The sequence below is a fragment of the Pangasianodon hypophthalmus genome, chromosome 17 (genome assembly GCF_027358585.1).
Source record: "Pangasianodon hypophthalmus isolate fPanHyp1 chromosome 17, fPanHyp1.pri, whole genome shotgun sequence".
Taxonomy (NCBI): domain Eukaryota; kingdom Metazoa; phylum Chordata; class Actinopteri; order Siluriformes; family Pangasiidae; genus Pangasianodon; species Pangasianodon hypophthalmus.
This window is the reverse complement of record NC_069726.1, coordinates 7,352,413-7,373,326: the sequence shown is the minus strand read 5'-3', so window position 1 is coordinate 7,373,326 and position 20,914 is coordinate 7,352,413. Positions and strand designations below refer to the sequence as shown.

The window sequence follows — 20,914 nt, the reverse complement described above, 5'->3', positions numbered from 1 at the left end:
TCAACTGATGAGCCACTCATCACTCTCACCAAAGTGATGATTGACAATAAGTGAGATGGGAGTTCCGAATCATCAGTTTACCCAAGATTACACTTTTCTACCACTAAGGGGTTTCTGCATACCTGTAGTCAAGGGCATTTCTAAATATACACACATCCTAATGCACAAGGAAAGAACCTGATAAATTGCATACCTTTCTCTTTGAACTTTTTTTGAACATTTGAGGCCATTCTGACACATTTAGATACTGACTCATGTCAAACATCTTATTTCAACATTGGAAATTTTACTGTGCAAAGTCCTAGAAAATCCTAATCTGGAGCGACACCATTAAGGGTAACAAGCTTGTTTCTCTCTGGCTGATACACAAGAGTGATTCAGATGAAAACCTTATTTATTATTATTATTATTATTATTATTATTATTATTATTATTTTAAGATTTTGCATTGTTTATTGCAAATAGGTGACACAAAAGTGTATCATTCTTCTATATAATCTCTATTCCATTCAGTGCACATGTTCCAGCGCTTAGCAACTGTCCAGACTGAAACTAATTTATTCAATTTATGTCAAACTTTTAAGGTTTTCATCTGACTCACCCTGATAGATATAGATGCTGTTTTATATGTTGGTAGTATGAACAGTAAAGGAAAAAAAATGGTCCTCCTCTATAATATTCTGTATTTATCCCTGTTTGTAATCTGTAGATTTCTCACATCATAAGAGAGATACGACAGTTTCAACAGGCCCCCTACAGGATAGAACATCAACCCAAGGTACTTTAACTAGTGATCACTGGAGCAGTATATGTTAGAGGAGCAGATGCTAATCTTAATCACAAAGCAGTTTGTGTGAGTTTATCACAACCAATCAATAACACTTCTGATTCAGGTATTTAAAATTTCAGCTTTTAAAAGCTGTTTAAGCAATTACTATTTGAGCAGTTGTATTAAAGATGTTACTCTTTGTTTTGTAGAATTTCTGGCTTTTGAAAGCATTTTGAAATTTACACTCCTCCTCTTTTCTGACCAGGTGACACAGTTCCTACTTGACAAAACGCTCGTTATGGATGATGACACTCTATATGAACTGTCTCTAAGGCTTGAACCAAGACTCGCACCTGCCAACTGAAGTCAAGTTTTAGCACTTCTGCTGGACCATGCTGGAACATAGCATATGGACAAAAAAAACTTCCTATTTTGGCAGCAGGCCAGGGAACGCTTAAGTGAATGTGGAAATGATGAGAGATCCTGCTTATCTCTCCAGTCTGTTCAAGAAGTCAGCACATAACTTTTATACAGTTCAGGCCAAAAGTTTGAATACACCTAGGCTAAAGATATTAAATCTTTTTATATATATACACTTCATGTTAACATTCATTTCTATTGGCAAGCCATTGAAGCCATTGCCTTTTTGCCCTTGATACCATTGGAAAATCCAAGAAACTCAGCAAAGTTCTCAGGAAAAAAATTGTGGACCTCCACAAGTCTGGTTCCTTGTGGAGTGGAGCTGAAGGTGCACTATAAGGCCAAAGGTTTGTGGACACCTGATTATCACACCCATATGTGGGTCTTCCACAACCTGCTGCCACAAAGGTGGAAGCACAAAAAATTTATCTGGAATTGTCTTTATACTGTATGTTGTAGCATTAAGATTCCCCTTCACTGGACCTAAGGGGCACAAACCTGTTTCAGCATGACAGTGTCCCTGTGCACAAGGTCCAGAAAGACATAGTTTGCCAAGGTTGTCGAAGAACTCAAGGGACCGGAGCAGAGCCCTGACCTCAGCTCCACTGAACAATGCATTAATCCTGACTGCGCAATAGGCCTTCCTGCTTGACACTAGTGCATTGTTCAGGAAGGAGGCACAGACTAATTCCCAGGGATGAACAAACTTTGGCCTGAAAGATTCAACAAAACCACAACAAAAGAACTGGTAAAGGAGTTGGAGGCATCAGATACCAGAGTATGTACATCCACAGTTAAGAGAGTCCTACATCACCATGGCCAGAAAGGCTATTGCATAAGGAAGAAGCCCCTAGTCCAAGACTGGTCTAAAAAAAGCCAGACTGAAGTTTGCAGGTGATAACCAGCCTATTGGAGGAGTGTTCTCTGGTCAGATGCAACAAAAATTGAACTGTTTATCCATAATGATCAGCGCTATGTATTGAGGAAAAAGGGTGAGACCTTTAATCTGAAGTGAGGCTTTTAATTTTTCATCCCCATTGTGAAGTATGGTGGTGGCAGCATCATGTTGTGGGGAGTATTTGCTGGAAAAGGGACTGGTGCCCTTCAAAAAAATAGATGGCATCATGAGAAAGGAAGATTAACTAGAAATACTGAAGCAACACCACAAAACATCAGCCAGAAAGTATAAACTTGGTCACATCTGGGTCTTCCAGTAGAACAATGATCCTAATCATACCTAAAAAAAAATTAACAAATTGACTTAAAGATGTCAAGGAGAAAGTATTGGAGGGGCCATCAAAAAGCCCTGACAGAAAAAAACCTGAAAAAGTATGTCTGAGCAAGAAATTGAATTTTACTCATTCTGTCAGGAGGAATGGGCAAATATTCCAGCAAAGTATTGTGAGAAGCTTGTCGAAGGTTACTCCAAGCATTTGATTCAAGTTCAAGCAATTAAAAAGCAATGCCACCAAATACTAACAAAGTGTATGTAAACGTCTGACCCACTGAAAATCTGATATAGTAAATAACAGCTGTAACAAATCTGCCTCTTAGCTATTATATGGATATAAAGTAGATACCCTTACACAGGACATGTATACTAACATGAAATGTATGGAGTTGTGAAGAATTGAGTTTGAATGTTTTTATCCCAGGTGTATGTAACCTTTTGGCCTCAACTGTACATAGATACATCAATTTCATTATACTGTTTCTATTGTCATCTTTCTTATGAGGTAATATTTATCTGAAATTTAAAATGTTAGATATAGTATATTTTCTATTTGAATACTCAGGTCATACTGTGCCTTTTTTTCTGAATACAAAATATCTGTGTAATTCCAAAAAGGTCCATTTCATACTCGAAGACAGAGTGATTTGGAATTTCTTACATTTTAAAATGTTTGGCACTGAAAGAGGATATCATTAAGAGATATGCTGAAACACAATGCCTTAGTGAAATAAGGTACTGATGGTATGACAGACCTAAATTTTATAAACAGGGTCACATTTCAACACTTGTTTTTGTCTCTTTATTTTTAAATGGCTCTGAAGATGTTCAGTGTGGTGTATGACAGTAACAGTGACGCCACCTCCTGGAGGACAGTGAAACATGCAATGGCAGGGTTCAACCCTGCAAAGCACCTTTAGTTATCTGTGACTTCATATTAGCGATGATATAAATAGAAAAGAAAAAGAAATGCTGCTTTATTGTAATAAATTATTTACTTGATTTCCACAATTGGTAGTTTCCTGAATACAAATCACTTTTTTGGTGATAGCAGACTCAATGTTCCCATAACACAAATGTCTGATTTATGTTTAATGAGGTATTTATTAGTTTTGCACATGTTGATTTAATGCCATGTATTTATATTAAATGCATTCCACTCTGTTATTCAGAAATACTAAACTACCACGGGCAAGGTCTTTTTGTTTGATTAGTCCTAGCATACTTCCTAATTACTAAAACATTTGTACCATTTGCTGTCCAAGAGAAAATGAAAATGTTTGAATGGATTTCTTAGTATCTTAATACCTGAATACAAGGGAGTTAAAACCTCTCTAGCAATAATAATAATAATAATAATAATAATAATAGTAATAATGATGTTTTAGCATGCCAGAATATTCTTTCAAAGTTACGTTTGCCTTTTTTTCTTTGTCAAGATTTTTTTTTATAATTTAAGTTAACAAATTCAGTTGAATGACCTAAGCCATTTGCTTATTTAAAATGTTACTGTGCAGTGTAATTGTTTAATTCTGTTTTGTACATTGCACAGAGTTGTGTGATCCAACACACTCAGCTAATATTTTTTTACTTTTATACATTAGTTTCAAATAGTCATCTATAAACACTCACATCCCTTCACAAAGTAAGCATTGTATGTGGAATCAAGTACACACTGACTGACCACTTTATTAGGAACACCTGTACCCCTGCTTATTCCTGCTTTTATTCAATCAGACAGTCATGTGACAGCAGAGTTCACATTAAACAAAAAACATTCAGTGAGCAGCAATTCTATGAGTGGAAAAGCCTTGATTAGAGGTCAGAGGAGAATGGCCAGACTGTTTAGAGCTGACAGAAAGTCTTTGGTAACTCAATTAACTAATGGTGGTAAGCAGAAAAGCATCTTAGAATGCACAAAACATCAAACTTTGAGATAGATGGGCTACAACAGCAGAAGACCACATCAGGTTCCACTCCTGTCCAATATCAGTGAGTCTCTGACCACTGTAGCTGCAGAACTGCCACTCACTGGAGTTTTTTGTTTTTCGCACCTTTCTGCATAAAGCCAATAACCATGCAACAGTCAGAGTCACTGAGATCACATTTTCCCCCAATCTGATGTTTGATGTGGACAATAACTGAAGCTCTTGACCTGTATCTGCATGATTTTATGCATTGTGCTGTTGCCACATGATTGGCCGATTGGATAATTGTATGAATGAGCAGGTGTACAGGTGTTCTTAATAAAATGGTTGATGAGTATATTATAATTGTTTATTATTATTATTATTATTATTATTATTATTATTGTTTGTTTGTTTATTCATTATTATTTCTTTATGTTTTAAATTCTCAAACAGTTTTATTCTAAGTCCCACTTTGTGGATAGTGTCATATCAAAGCTTGAAGGAGCTTAGCACAGATGCCGCACATACAAAGACAAACCATGGTGTACGTTCGGTGTCTGCTTCTGGTTCTCTAAATTTGAAAACATATTAATATTCTCCCCATGTGTGACTGTGTTGTTAAAACACACACATGGTCTATTTTTCCTGTAGCACAATTGGCGCTGCCAACACACAGCAAAAAAGAGTAACAGACTTCCTGCTTTTCAAATTCATAATCTCATAACTTATTGTGAATTACCGAACATTGTCCATCTTTTCCAACTCCTTGTATTCCAGAGCTAGATGGTGAGCTGTTTGTTCTGCCAGGCCACAGTGGAATTAATAATAAATAATGATCAGTGCCCAAATTGTCCTAACTGCAGCACAATGCTGATACTGCTGCTGATCCCTCTAGGAAGAAATACCTAAGCTCCTTTGCTGCATTGTTGCGGCAGGAACAGAAATGGGCAGAAGACATGTCTGCTCAGCGCCCTGGAATGGGAAGAGTGAGCGACTTTACTGCATTAAAATGCAGGGTAGAGCTGGAAGTGAGTATGAGCCAAATGCAACAGCTGTCATCAGCAATGCAATAGCCCAATAAAGTGAAGTGCAGAGCTTAGAGGAGCTAAGCAGAGCTAAAGAGATAGACTCTGATGGAGTCTCAATGGCTCCCAGCTGCAATGCCAGATGCAGAAGTACTAAGGTTTCAATCAGTGCCTCCAGCAGAAACACTGGTGGCTTCATTAATAGTATACAGGCTGATGTTAATAGCTTCAAAAATAGTATATAGTCTGAGTATAAATTTACACTGCATATAGCTCAAATAAAAAAGAGCTCACATGCTGGTCTGTGAAAGCATATGATACCCTGGCGAATGTGAATTGTATCTCTAACACAGTGGCACAGTTACTCCTGGCCCTTATTGAAATGCTCTAGGCAAGAGCTCCTGCAGACAGCACTACAAGCAATGTGAGCCAGTGGAGGGTGTTAAATTACTGAGTCAATTAATTTAATTCAAATATCATAGTACAGAGGCCCAGGAGGCACTAGATTGTCATCTAAAACAAAACTATTCACTTGAGGCAGCAGGCTACCTTTAGACACCCATGTCTGCCATCACACTATTCCCACAAAGTGCGGGCCTAGTTGGTGCCATGACCACATGATACCCTGGGAGTGCCAGAGCATCTCAACATTGTTTTGGAAATACACATTCAAAGGTGTGCTGGTTTTCCCCTCTGCAAAGTGAAACATTGGAGTGTGATATCATCAGATCAGTGGCTACTGAACACACTGTGCATTGGGTATCATTTACAGTTTCACCAGGTGTAAGGTGTCAGACCCAAGCCAGTTGGCAATACAGACAGCAGAAGTGCAGTCTCTACTACAGAAAGAGGCAATAAACATTGGGCCAGAATATCTGGTCAAGTTCTTTTCAATATATTTTCTGGGAGATATAACCTGTCGCATTCTGGATCTAACCACATAAGCAGAGAGATTTACCAGTCCAGTTTCCTTCTCTTTGGGGTAAATCTCACAAAATGAGTGCAAGTTGCATTAGAGCCCCTGCAATGTCAGAATCTCTGCCTGCTCCCCTATGTGGACAATTGGCTGCTGTTTGTACAGTCCTAACTGCAGGTGTTGAGGCTGAGAAAGCTTCTGTGGAAGCTCTGGGTTTAAAAATCAACAACATTCACTCTAATTCAGTATGCAATTGCAATTTAAAAATATTGCATAGGCTGCACCTTTCTAAACTGAAATTTCCACCTGTTCATTCCACGTGTGCCTGATGTGGTTAAATACCAGCTGCTTCTACTCTCACTTAGAGTTGCCCAGACATTGGTAATTCCTGGCTCAATTTTTTCCATTACCGTTTGACCTTTTGGAGCTATGTCCACCAGTTATGTAGAATTAACACTGTCACTTGCTTACTGTTAGCATTAAGATTGTTGTTTAATTGGACTCAAACACCAACAGAATTCCCAGGAATGACAATATTAGTAAAAAAGCGAATGATTAGAGCTTGATAAAGTCAGCCTTTCAAATCAAAATTAAATCCACTTCCTCAAAACATCAATAAGACTAGAATGGATTAGACAGCAAGTGTGCCATAGCAGGGACCATTTATAGGCTAACCATGCAGAGTCACGGTCATAAGGTGACAACTTTGATATTGGTACTTGGGAAATGGGAAACGGTATTAGAACAAGCGTTTTTAGGTTTGAAAAAATATTGTGTTAAAAAAAATGTTTTTTTATGAGGGGTGCCAATAGGTAGAGTAATATACTCCTTACTAAACAAGTATAATGGAAATATTTGGTGTAGAGAAACTCTGGGGAGAGATAAATAACCTACCATAACCTCAAACCAGGCCCAAAAGCATCTTGATTATTTAACCAATGTTTAAAGTTTGGTGCAACTGGATTAATAAATACATTTAATCCATATTAAATCTTAAACATTTAAAGTCTATTATTGTCATTTTCCACTACAATACAACTGTTTTTCCTATAATCATGCTTACTTAAATTCTAAAAGTCTAAATAGTTTAGGATGCCTTAAAATCAAAAACACTGTCTTTGAGTCTTGTTATCCGAATCCGTAATGCAGACAGTTATCTTGTATTAAGGTCAGTCATCATGGCCCATCTTATAGTACATTGTCTCCTCCCTAATGAGTGATTGAAATGCTCAAATAATAGTTGAGGACTAACAATTGTGGAGATTTCCCTTCATTGTCATGTTTTTATGTGAGTCAGTGAAAATGTGACCCCAGTTTACGAAGACAACCTCTTTTCATGATTTCATAGTATTTTCCTAAGTTATCTGCACTCTTTCTCTTCAAAGTAGAAAAAAGTTATAGATCAGATTAGATATGTTTCTGATCTGAACTATACAGCTTGTATATTGCTTCTATACTGCTTGTGAAAATTCACCCAGCATTTAAAAAGCAGAGTAGTCCAACTCCAGGGAAAGCTCGAAACTCTTCTTTCTACTGCAGATAAATTGGAACCCCAGTCAGAATTTAGCACTCCATTCATCATTGTCAGTGGAGTCTTTCTAAACATATGTACTGCAGTCAAGAAAGACAAGCTATTTTATGTTGCCTCCCAATATTGCTGACTTCCATGACCTTAAAAAAAAACTTTATGGCCAGTGCTCTGACTCCAGCCATTTATGCCAGGATGAGAGACAACATCACATCAAACAACTGGTTTCTTGACCAGTGAATCTAAACCACTGTGGACATCCCTGGTCACCTCTTCATCAAGACAGTTGGTATTATTGCAGGTGATTGCTGACCTTTTTGATGAGCACTACGCCCTGCCTTAGACCCCTTCACGCTTGTTCATGCTCAGAACAGGTTGGATAGGAATATCTGGTCTGAAGGGAGACCTGAGTGGATGCTACTACAGCTTGCACAAAATGACTGAGGAGGAGCATCAGAGATTCACTGATGTGTGTGGATGCTCCAAGATTCTATTATTTTCATTTGTATAACTTGACATGTCATAATGTAGGATATAGATGGTCCAAAGAGTACTAGAGGGTCAAAGGACTACCAGATTCCCCACATCAGCACTCCTTGTGAACTTGTTGCTAGGGGCATCTGGCTGGGTTATTCTGCTTTTACCTCTGGAGGGACCTTTAGAGATTCTATGCAAAACCCCTTTAAGAAGCTAAGAACCTTTAAACTTTGAAGAACCCTTGAGGGAGTCTATTTTAAGAGTGTACCAGAGTTTTGTCTATTTTTGAACTATTTTAGAACTGTTTTAAAGTCTCCACCAATTATAATATTTGATGTTTCATTCAATAGTGAAAATATGGAATGAAAAAAGATGGATAACTTTTACCACATTAAGTCTTTATAAGTATTAAATCCATCCATCTTCCTTACCTCTTATCCCACAGAGGGCCTGGAGTCTCTCCCAGGGAACTTGGGGCACAAGGTGGGGAACACCGCGGATGGGGTGCCAACCAATCACAGGATGCTATTTCACACACAATTTGGAAATGCCGATCAGGCTACAATGCATGACTTTGGACTGAGGAAGGAAACTCCCAAAGCATGGGGAGAACATGCCAACTTTGCTCACACAGGAGGGATTTGAACCCCCAACCCCAGAGGGTCAAAGCAAACATGCTAACCACAAAGCCACCGTGCTACTGCCCTTGCGCATATACTATCGTCATCCCAAAGTCACAACAATGAGAAGACCTTGATATGGATTAATGAGGAGGATCAAAACCACATCATCTCTATAGAGAAGGATGGAAGCATGAAGAGGGTGTTTGAGAGATTTTGCAGAGGCCTCAAACAGGTACGAGAATACCATAGTTACTTTTATAATAATAACTTTTCAGACTGTCAAAGAAGCAGTTAATTCAAAAGCGAGACTAGGAATTCATGTGGAATAAATGCCTGGGATACATCCTCAACTATCAGTCAAACCTGGGTACTGGCCTGAAGGCTAGAATACACATTCACTTACCAAAGCTTAGCAAGGTGACCACCATCAACAGTGCCAAATGTTGCAGTCCCTTTCTATTTTGGGCCAAGTATTAATGTACGCATTCATCCATTCATACATTAATCTTCAGTAAGCATTGCACAAGCAAAATCTGAATACATAATTTATATTGTGCAGGTCCTTTCTTCATGCTGGATAACCTGAGGCTACAGAACATATTCTTGCATTGTTCGCAGTTTTGAACAATGTCTGTCTGCGCAATTCTGAGGTAGGTTCACAAAAGGAATTTGACACTAACCTTTCAGACATCCTTTCTTGAGAATAGTTAAAGATGAGTAAATTCTCTTGGATAGTTATTCTCAGTCATGTTTTCACAGGTTGAACTGGTGCAGATAGTCACTGATGACAGTGAGAAGAGACTGGAGAAGGGCCAGGACATCAGGGTGCCTGCCCCCATCAGCTCAGGAGGTGACACACTGTTATTCAGACAGGCTGGTCAGACACACACAACCACTAACACCACATCCAAACAGAAGTATTAAATAAACCTGAAGATCTATATAATTAAATCTTAAAACTACAAATGTTTTTCAATCAAAAATATTAATAGTGATTGCATAAGTTTTGTCTAAAATTTGCAAGTGCATGATTGAAATCTGCAGTAGTCAAGGATCCTACAGGCCCCTGCATGGTATTATGACCAGAATGCTACTCTGTCCTGTTCAATGCATTTTATAGTCTGTGAAGACTTTACATTAGTAACAGTTCCAAGCTCCTAAGAGACAAAATGGCTCACACACAGCCTACATTTTACTCTGACCTGTCATAAGCTACTCTGAGAGCTACTCTGTCCAAATGGGAAGCCAATTTTTTTACATGATTGCCTCTGAAACAGCCTTACAATTTATATTTTAAAAATCCTTATTTCATCATTTAATATTTTCAACAAATTATGTGTCATTATTAAGATCTTGTAAATACAACATGATGCAGGTTTATCCCAAACAACATTCAAATTAAGTGTTTCTGATAAGCAGAACAGTCTTTATAGACTAACACTGTCTTCACTACATGAGTGTGTTTATCATAGCTACAGTCTCTGTCCCTAGACAGATTAATCCAGTGGGCCTAATTTCTTGTTCTAGAGCTGCTTAGTGACGTATATCACATAATGCTAATCTTTGTTCCATAAAACACTTGGGTTACAATTTTGTCTGAGGTCTGAGTGGATGTCCCGCACTGTGTGTCTATATAGGTGCAATATGTGTATGTAAGAGGTACCTTGTATTTTTAGAGTAACTTGTATCATCAACATATAAAATTCCAAAAAGAAAATGAAAAAGACTGTGTAATATATTCTTATAAATCTATTTCTTCTTTCAGACAAGCCTTCCTACACACCCTTCCCCTAAAACATTATTATGCAGGTAAAAAATGATACATTTTAGATGAGTGAGTGGGCTTTATTTTAACTGTATAAGGCTATACATACCATCCAGTTTCCTCTGAGCTCTCTCATCCACAAAGTATTTCTGCCCACAGAACTGCCACTCACTGGATGTTTTTTGGTTTTAAAAAACGTACCATTCTGCATAAACTCTAGAGACAAAAATCCCTGTGATCGGCAGGTTTTTTCTCAGTCAAAGTCACTGAGATCACATTTTCTCTTGTTCTGATGTTTGATGACAACATTAACTAAGCATTACATTGCTGTCATATGATTGGATTGAGCAGGTGTACAGGTGTTCCTGTTAAAGTGGCCAGTGAGCTTATGTATATTTGTTTCTTTTTTCATGACACTGGTCATTTCTAACATCAAGTCACTAAAAGGGCCCCTAATGGCCATGATACTGAAAAGCAAAAGTTTTATGTTGTGTATAAAGTGTGCAAGTGTGGCCACATTTTGAGGATATGGACTGGACTCACTTTGGGACCAGCCTTAAAGTAATATATTTGGCCTGGTTGTAGGGGAAAAAACATTGTCACATAGGATAAGTATGTATAAGTTATCTAACACCTCGACAATGTTTATGTGAATCTTATAAGTAACTTGAAACTTATAAGTAACTATAAGAATGTAACTTATAAGGTCACACTGGGCTCAAATGTCAAGCTTTTAAATTTACTGTGGATCTGTTGATTTACAACTGCTCCAATGTTAATTGAACCTACAGAAACTGATTGAAAACTGTTTAATCACCCTTTTTACATCAAGAATTGATTTGAGTAATATAGAGCAGTGTTGGTCATTGGTCAGATTTTGTGGCAGTAACCTCTGACAGACAATCACCAAACACTTTATTAGGAACAGCTGTACACCTACTCATTCAGGCAATTATCTAAGCAGCCAATCATATGGCAGCAGTACAGTGCATAAAATCATGCAGATACGGGCCAGCAGCTTTGGTTAATGTTCACATCAACCATCAGAATAGGGAAACAATGTGATCGCAGTGATTTTGACCGTGGCATGATTGTTGGTGCCAGATGGGCTGGTTTGGGTATTTCTATAACTGCTCATCTCCTGAGATTTTCACGTGTAACAGTCTCTAGAGATTATTCAGAATGGTGCAATAAAAAAAATGAAAAAAAAAAAAAACATCCAGTGAGCGGCAGTTCTGCAGACGGAAACGCCTTGTTGCTGAGAGCGGTCACTGGAGAATGGCTAGACTGGTTCGAGCTGACAGGAAGGCTACAGTAATTCAGATAATCACTCTGTACAACTGTGGTGAGCAGAAAAGCATCTCACAATGCACAACACGTCGAACCTTGAGGCAGATGGGCTACAACAGCAGAAGACCACGTCAGCTTCCACTTTTGTCAGCCAAGAAGAGAAAGCTGAAGCTGCAGTGGGCACAGACTCACCAAAACTGAACAGGTGTAGACTGGAAAAATGTAGCCTGGTCAGATGAATCTTGATTTCTGCTGAGGCACACAGATGGTAGGGTCAGAATCTGGCACCAACTGCATGAATCCATGGACCCAGCCTGCCTTCTGTCAACAATCCAGGCTGGTGGAGGTGGTGTAATGGTGCAGGGAATGTCTTCTTGGCACACTTTGGGCCCGTTAATGCCATTCAGTCATCGCTTGAATGCCACAGCCTATTTGAATATTGTTGCTGACCACATGAATCCCTTCATGGCCACAATTTACCCATCTTCTTCTAACGGCTACTTCCAGCATGATCATGCAACATCACAAAGGAATAGTCGTCTCAAACTGGTTTCATGAACATGACAGTGAGTTGTGTTCTTCAGTGGCCTTCCTAGTCACCTGATCTGAATCCAATAGAACACCTTTTGGGATGTGGTAGAACAGGAGATTCACAGCATGAAAGTGCACCTGAAAAATCTGTAGGAATTGTGTGATGCAATTATGTCAACATGGACCAGAATCTCAAAGGAATGTTTCCAACATCTTGTGGAACCCATGCCACAAAGAATTGAGGCTGTTTTGAGAGCAAAGGGAGGCCCTACCCAGTATTAGTATAGTGTTCCTAATAAAGTGCTCAGTGAGTATGTCCTGATAAGATTCTGAAATAGTTTATGGTTTAAAATTGGACTGTTAGACCAAAGGACCATAAGGCCAATGTACAGTTTTTATATAACCTGATAAATCCCCGGGCCCTAACCGCAACTCTAGATCATGTAAACAAAATTTGCATACCATCTTGCAGTCAAAACTCGGTATGGCTCAGTCAAATGACACTACACTAGTATTATTAGGTGTCTGATAAAAATGATAAAGTCCCAAACCTGCGGGTTTCAGAAAACTAGACCACACTTCAGATCCTGACTAAATCAGAAAGTGGGTTTTTTGTGGTTTCAACTACCGTACGTAAACCAGTTAGTTCCACTGGTTGACAAAACATGAGACTTACCGTAATCTGCTGAATTAATATAATCACCCAGTTTTCGTGTTAATCTGGCAAAATCCAGGTGAAAATTAAAGATGTAATAAGTAATTTTGCATAGTGATACCATTTCTTCCAGGATAATGTACATCTCTAGTAAATCTAAATACATTACTTAAAAAGGACTGTTAAATCAGACACAAATGGTTGGTTGAGTTTTTTTTTTTCCTTTTTTATAACATCATAAACATTATATTGATAACAGTGACTAAGCTGAAGTTTTGAATATTGGATGAATTACAGAGGTTATGAAGAACATAACACTTTGTTCCACAGAATACAGTGCAACCTAAGCAAAAACAAAAGAATAAAAAGAAATATAAAAGAAATGTATGCCACACACCTTTAGAACCTGGATTTTTGTCTGAACAAAGACATATTTGTGGAAGAGAAAGATTGAAAAGACATAATATAATGAAATTCACTGTAGTAATTTGCTCTGGGGAAAAAAAAAAAAAAAAAAAAAAAACAGTCAAGATTCATTGCACAGTAGGCTTTATGACCAGTACACAGCTCTGTGCAAATTAAGAACAAATTAAAAGGAACAGCATTTACCCCCACCCTCACCACCCAAATCTTGCCATTTTTCTCCAAGTTTCCTTTTACACTTGTATTTGGATCACATTTGCTTTATACACTATAGAAAAACCAGCCATCCAGTTGGCACCCAGAGGGCAAGTAGAACTGAGTCATAAAAGTCCTGTAGCGAGGTTGAAATGCTTTTGGGATGCTCTGCTCCAAGTTCAGAGTGGATGCTGGGAGCGTGGGTGGGAGGGTACAGGTAGAGGCAGAGGTTTAAAGATCGGGAGAGGTGGGCAAAGGAGAGAGTGGGCGTCACACTCATCTTATTAGTCCACCGGCCGCTTTTCACCATGTTTCTTTGTAAACTCTTCTGCATTCTTAAAGAATTTTTTACGGTCTTTCGAGTATTCCTCTGCTAGGTCGGCCCTCAGTGGGTGCTCTGGCTGAGGGTCATTGACAAGGGCGATGAGGGACTGGATTACTAATTTGTTGGAGGAGGGAAAAAAAAAATAGATATTGTTGGATGAGAAATGACAACAGACACCTTCATATAAGGGCTGAATATTTGCATTTACAATATTACTAAAGCCTAGGTTGCTTCTTAATGCTGAGACACCTTACCTTGATCAGTTTTGGTTGCGGGTTTCCAGTTTTCAGCACTTATGACTGGCAAGCACACCTGACCTTTCTCATCTATGTTTGGGTGGTAGATCTTTGTTTTGAATGTGATCTTGGGTGGCTTAAATGGATACTCAGCAGGGAAAATGATCTCAATCCGGAATGCACCTTTATCGTATGGAGGGTTGTCCTGAAATGAACAAACATCCATTTTAATTTTTTTTTTTTTTTTTTTTAAACCTAATCTGTGTGATATCAGTTTCTGGGAGAGAAAACACTCCATATAGTTCACCTTAAGCATGGGAGGTGTTCCAGTTTTTGAAGTGTCAGCCAACACTGCCAAATGTCTTAATGCTTAATTAACTAGATGCCCGACTAAATCTCGATCACGGCACTAAGCTAAGCCCCACAACTCACACCCTCCACTTGGAAAAGACTCCAGCTAGACAGTGCACATCTCAGACTCAATCTGATTACAGCCATTTTTTGGGTGGTACTTTAAAAGTCTTGGGGTGGGTGTAAATGCAGGCCAGTATTTTTCACTAAAAACACCACCACTGCGAGACCAGCCCCCTCAGGAAGTTCACCTTGCTCTCTGTTAGTAACCTTCAGGCCAAGGCCAGAGTCTTAAAACTAGTCTGAATTAGTTGTACTGCTGATGTTAGGTTCCAGAGGATATTAAAATTATAATGATGATAAAAAAAAAATCAGACATATTGGACTGCAAGTCCATTTCCAATTCACCATATATTCAAACCCAAACAACTGTGGGTTCAACTTTTGGCTTTACTGAATTGCAGGAAGTTTAGCACTTAACATGTTCAATATTTACTCCAGATTTCTTTGTGCTTCCAAGTGTTTTACATAACAAATTCAGGGAAAAGATGAAACAAAATCAAAGTTTTAAACAGGCACTTCGTAACACCACTGCATTACACAACTTGCAGCGCTTTCCACCTAATGTATTGTGATGTATGAGATATAAAGAAAAACCTTTATAAGACAATAATGAAACAGTACCATTATCATACTTACAGGAACAATAAGCCCTTGCCAAGTCAAAATGTTTGACTCGTCAACTTGGATGTTGCGGAAGTTTTTCATTCCAGACTTGCGGATTTCATCAAGTTCCTGTAAAATTCGATGGCACAGATCCAAGATATGATTTTGACAGAGAGGTCAGTTCTAACACCTGAAACTAGGCTCTGAGGTTTAGATCATATTAGATTATATTGTAATGAAGCAAACACAAGACTAAAAACAATAATATAATTGAATGATTAGAAGGTAAACCAGTTCATAGGAGTTGATATGAGGTGATATATTTCATATGGATGGGTGGATCCATGTTTCCTTTATCAGCTTAGAACAAAAGCTCATGAAACAGGTCACAACTTCCCTGCTGTCGTCATAATTATGCTTAAATTACAATCTATTGCAAATCAGCAAATGGGGGAATAAATTAGGGATTGAAATCACGTTTAAGACTTATTAGAAAACAGATCTTGAGATTGTCAACCACAATATCTCTCCCAGACTGTGAAACTGAACTACTCAAAGTCAAAGCTACACCCACTCGACACCTCACTGACTTCCTGCTTCTGCCAGCTAACAGTTCTGCTGTTGTAAATCGCTGGTGCTGAATGGTTTAAAAACACTGGTAAAAATGTTACATAGTGAGAAAATCGTTCTCCTGTTAAAGCTACACGGCTATAATGTTAGCTAGCTGGTTCACGTTTTGTCCAGCAGTAACGTTACTAAGTTGACAAGCCATCAGCAATCCCACAGCTAGCTAAATTTGCTCTTAGGCCATCTGAGTCTTCGGCTAGCTGACTTGATCTCTTTTAACCCAACAGCTTTCCTCTAAACCATTTCAGACAGTTGACACCAGCCTGATAATCCGTTTCTTTACCTTTAATTAAACTAACAACTAATGAAACACGACGCCCATGAGAACTATGAGACACTTTAGCGCAAAGTACATCAGCTTCTTTTTGCCGGCGGCCTCAGCAAGCGAACATGTTCATTCGCTATTACAGCGCTCGTCCGTTTTCACTAGCAAGCGGGCTAACAGGCTAACTACTTAGCTAGACTGGAGGCTAAATACGATGAAATTGGCTAACTTGTTAGCTTCCCCATTATCATATTTCTCAGACATAAGACAGAAAAGGAAATATTCAATTTTTCATTTACACCAGCTTCCTATACGCACTATATATAAAACCTACTAGGCGAAATAAATCTTATTTAACAACAATAATTAGGGATTACTCAGGGTATTTACCTTATGCAGCCTCCTGCTTGCCGCCATCTTGGATTTGCTGACTAAGTACCCACAATGCACCGCGGCAGATATAACTATTCTTCTGGAAACCCCCCTCAGCACATACAGTATGTGTCATCAGAAATTTCAATTTGAATAAACAATATGAAACTATAGATCAGCAAGTTGTATAACATGACAGACAAATCTAAATTGATTCCTATATGTTACCGTAACTATATTTATAGCTGGGTTTTTTTGTTGTTGTTTTTTTTTTGGAAAATGGTTCATGGTTCATGTTTTTATTGAAAACCCATTGCAATTAAATGTCATTGTGAGTCATCCCAATAGTTCAGTGTGTAGTCATCGTTTAAATTCCCTCGTGACAACAGAAAAATGTTGCTCAAAAAAAGACTATTTCAAAATAGCAACAGAGAAAAATACTGTGCAATATTTCATATGGTCAAGCTTTCTGTAAGGAGACGTTTATTTAACATTTATGGAGGAAATCTGCAGGAGATCCTTCAGGACAGAAGAGTTTGTGCTTTCTGGTTTCTCTGTAACATGCCAGACTGCATTTGTTTTGTCCTGTTAACTTAAAGAATGAAGAAAAACAAGGCAGTTGAGGAAACGAAAGTTTATAGCCACTATAACATAAGTGATAACAGGAACTTGTAACAGTAAATGGTTAAAACACAACATGTAGTTCATTACTAAATGAATCAATGACAAATTGCTGTGGTGTAAGGAATAAAACACTTTGAAACATGCTGTTAGAAGAAAATAATCAACTGGAACAGTTGGACCGCATGACACTACTCAATCGTTGGTTATTTTCCGATAACAGCACAGCAATGTCATGTTTTATTCTTTACTAATTACATACATGAGGTATTCAGCTTATTATTTAATTATTTTCTATATTATGTATTTCTATATTATTTTATTTTCTACTCCACAATTAACACTGGAGCTGAAACTAATTAGAATTACACCATTAACTTCTGCTCTAATTGAACACTGAACTCTAAATAGTTTTTATTTACTTCCTTACTTTCTAAATCTGACAGGAAAAAATGATAAAATTGTGATAGAATTAGAAGAAAGTGACTTCATAAAGCTATATATATATATATATATATATATATATATATATATATATATATATATATATACACACACACACATACATACATACCCTCAGATTTAACAGTAAGCTATAGGATTTATCATTTAAGATAAATTGCATTTAAAGGGATATTCTAATATAGAGGCAGCATCAGTAGTGAATCCCTGAGAACTGTGTGGGTATAAAACCAACAGAATTTATGTGGTAAGAAGGCTGGAGATTTTTCCTGTAAATTACTGGAAATTTTCAGTCATTTTACTATGCCTGGAACTAGAATATCTCTTCCACCATCTCTTCATTCGTTTTTTTCCTCTAAGAGCAATCCTATTCATATATCAATAAATATCTTTACATAATTGTATATAACTGCACATAATTGTAAAACTCAAAATTCCACAACATTGTTTCACCATGGGACAATTAAAGAATTTGTCCAGCAGGTGGTGGTAAATAGAATTAAAGGATGATTGACCATATTTGATAGGACTGGATACAAAACACCAAACTTTTGAGCTTGCCTGGTAGTGGCTTTTGGCAAAATCTTTGTTATAAAGCTTTCAGTTATTGTTGAAATCTCTATTTGGATTAAAGTTGTTGATTAATGTTCTGTAACAGCAGCTCTGGCAGTAGTGCTAGCTGCAATGTAAATCAAAGCTTTAATGCATTTGATCAATATTAGTCAAGTCAAGTCAAGTGGCTTGTCATTTCAACCACATGCAGCTAGTTATTACACAGTGAAATGAAACAACGTTCCTCCAGGACCATGGTGCTACTTAAAACAACATAGAACCACAAGAGACTACACATTACTACATAAAGTGCATGTGCAAACGTGTGCAAACAGCACAAGACAGTACAATGACTACTAAAACAGGACAATAGGCACAGTAAGAGACAGTGCAGTGCCGACCAGTAAGCAGTTCTAGTATGAAAGTGTCAGATATAACAGTAGTGCAAAAGAATAACAATATATTAAATTGCTGTGAATGTAAACGTAACATACTAATAGTATGTATACTAACATAGTAATAGATAGATAGATAGATAGATAGACTTTATTGATCCCATGAGGGAAATTCTTGTGTTACAGCAGCATGGTCAGTAGCAAGATACAACACATACATACACAAAATATGAAATATAAAATACAATAAGTTAAATTAAATGTAGTAGTGCAGATATGGAACACAGTTTTAGATTTAACCAGATTTACATCAGTATTTATATAAGTACTCTTGTGAAAACTGGCAGTGAATAATGATGAATATGAAGAACCTTGAGAATGTAGAATATAATGACAGCTTTCTAAATAATAGCTTTCTTGTAGTAGTGTAATGTGTTAAGTGTTATCATCTGTCACAATGTTGTACATGTTGTACAATGTTATTGCGAATGGTAAGAATGAACTCCTGTAACGTTCTCTGTGACAACGAATTTGAATGAGTCTTTTGGAGAATGAGCTCCACTGACTCTGTAGTGTGTTGTAGAGTGGATGAGACGGATTGTCCATGATGGAGAGCAGTTTGTAATCAGCAGATAAGCTTATACTATATATGAACATAGCAGTTATTGGGGTAGCAGCCAGGTAGAGAGTATGGTAATGACAAGAAATTAGATACAATATTTTTATAAATACACTAATATATTATCATTTCTGCAGTCGGGGTTGACTGTAAATAATTTCCATGTACTTCCTCTGCACACTGTATGAACCTTTGAAATGTTAGGCTGATCATTTAAATGTGTACAATAATATTTTGGAGCCATATAATTTTTTATTCAAGAATGACAGGAAACATTTTATTCAAATTGTCATTAGATTCAAGTTGATATTATTTATAACTGAGATTTAGATTAGACCAGTTAAATTCCAGTGAACAGACAAATTGCCTTTTTACCTTTGGAGAGAGAGAGAAAAAGAGAGAGGCAGGTGATGGAACGATTGTTTAATAGCAGCTGTAAGCGTAACAGGGACTAATTTGCTTAGCAGACATTCCATAACATTAAACAGATAAAAAATATATATATATGGCATATTACTTGTAAAAAAAAAATAAAATGTGTGGTCATTATAAATTGCCGTGGTATAAATAATAAAGAGTAAAAAACATTTAATCACACAACACGACCCTTGTATTCCTTACTTAAATTATACAGACATGAAAGAGACATTCACATCCCCAGAGGCACATGACCTCACAAAACTTTAAAATATTTTCATGATGCCTCTTATGAAACCTTGCACTTAATACTTCACATATTTCTCACATGGTCTATTCCATAATCATATTTTATTTTAGAATTGAGGAAAACCAAAAAGTCATCACTGGGTCATTCTGTGGGTAGTAACAACAACAACAACAACAACAACAACAGCAATAATAATAATAATAAGAAGAAGAAGAAGTAGAAGAAGAAGAAGATAGATTAGGATGTAAAAATAATCATTTCTAGGTTCAGTGAAACACTTCAAATGTGCTGCATTATTTTTTAAAATGGGGTAGACAGTTCTGGAAGAGAAAAGTAGTAAGGAAAGGAAACATTAATTTCTCCCAATGTCCTCTGGGTGGCACAGGAGTACACAGCATGACGTCCTGTCTCAACACCATTAAACAGGATTATTAGAACAACAAGGTGGGAGGGCAAGCACTGATATCCTTGGAAAAGTTCCAGTCCGGGTGAAAAGCAGCACTGGCAAACACATGATACTGCTTATGAAGTGTGTGGTAATTACCTAACAAGTTGGATCAAGTGTGTTAAAGCACAGGGAAACCCCTAAAATGTGTACTACCCTGTGCATTCCAGTATTGAGGAAAAACTAAGCTAAAATTTTGACCTGTCACCATCCACAGAGTTTTAAATTTAAAGATCTCTCTCTCTCTCTCTCTCTCTCTCTCTCTCTCTCTCTCATATTTATATATATACAGTATAAGTATGATTTATAAAGTAAATACCAACATAAAGTGTTTTAGAAAGGAGTTGGGCCCCCACAAGATGCCAGAACAGCTTCATTGGCACAGATTCTACTGGAACTGTACTGGATGAGTGAACACCATTCCTCCAAAAGATATTTCCTCAATTTGTGGTTTGAGCACGGTGGTAGAGAGCATTTATCTTCAGTAGGTGTTCTGCTGGGCCGAGATCTTGTGGATCCATAGCATAAGATTTACATATTCATACTCATAAAT

At 37.5% G+C, this 20,914-nt stretch overlaps 2 protein-coding genes across 2 annotated transcripts in view; one reads left to right on the top strand and one right to left on the bottom strand.

The window, feature by feature from the left end:
* The window catches only part of rasgrf2a (Ras protein-specific guanine nucleotide-releasing factor 2a), a 34,595-nt gene extending 31,390 nt beyond the window's left edge, over positions 1 to 3,205 (top strand). Inside the window, exons 27-28 of the mRNA XM_026943854.3 lie at positions 710 to 778; positions 1,035 to 3,205. Of these exons, the coding sequence (XP_026799655.3) occupies positions 710 to 778; positions 1,035 to 1,133 (168 nt within the window). The 3' untranslated portion in view covers positions 1,134 to 3,205. The remainder of the gene's footprint in view (positions 1 to 709; positions 779 to 1,034) is intronic.
* Positions 3,206 to 13,345: 10,140 nt separating this feature from the next.
* Positions 13,346 to 16,716, bottom strand: ube2l3a (ubiquitin-conjugating enzyme E2L 3a). The gene is made up of 4 exons (XM_026943630.3): positions 16,619 to 16,716; positions 15,370 to 15,465; positions 14,338 to 14,524; positions 13,346 to 14,197 (listed from the first exon to the last, which is right to left on the bottom strand). Exons 1-4 carry the CDS (start codon positions 16,643 to 16,645, stop codon positions 14,043 to 14,045), a joined length of 465 nt encoding a protein of 154 aa, XP_026799431.1. The 5' UTR covers positions 16,646 to 16,716; the 3' UTR covers positions 13,346 to 14,042.
* Positions 16,717 to 20,914: the final 4,198 nt, after the last annotated feature.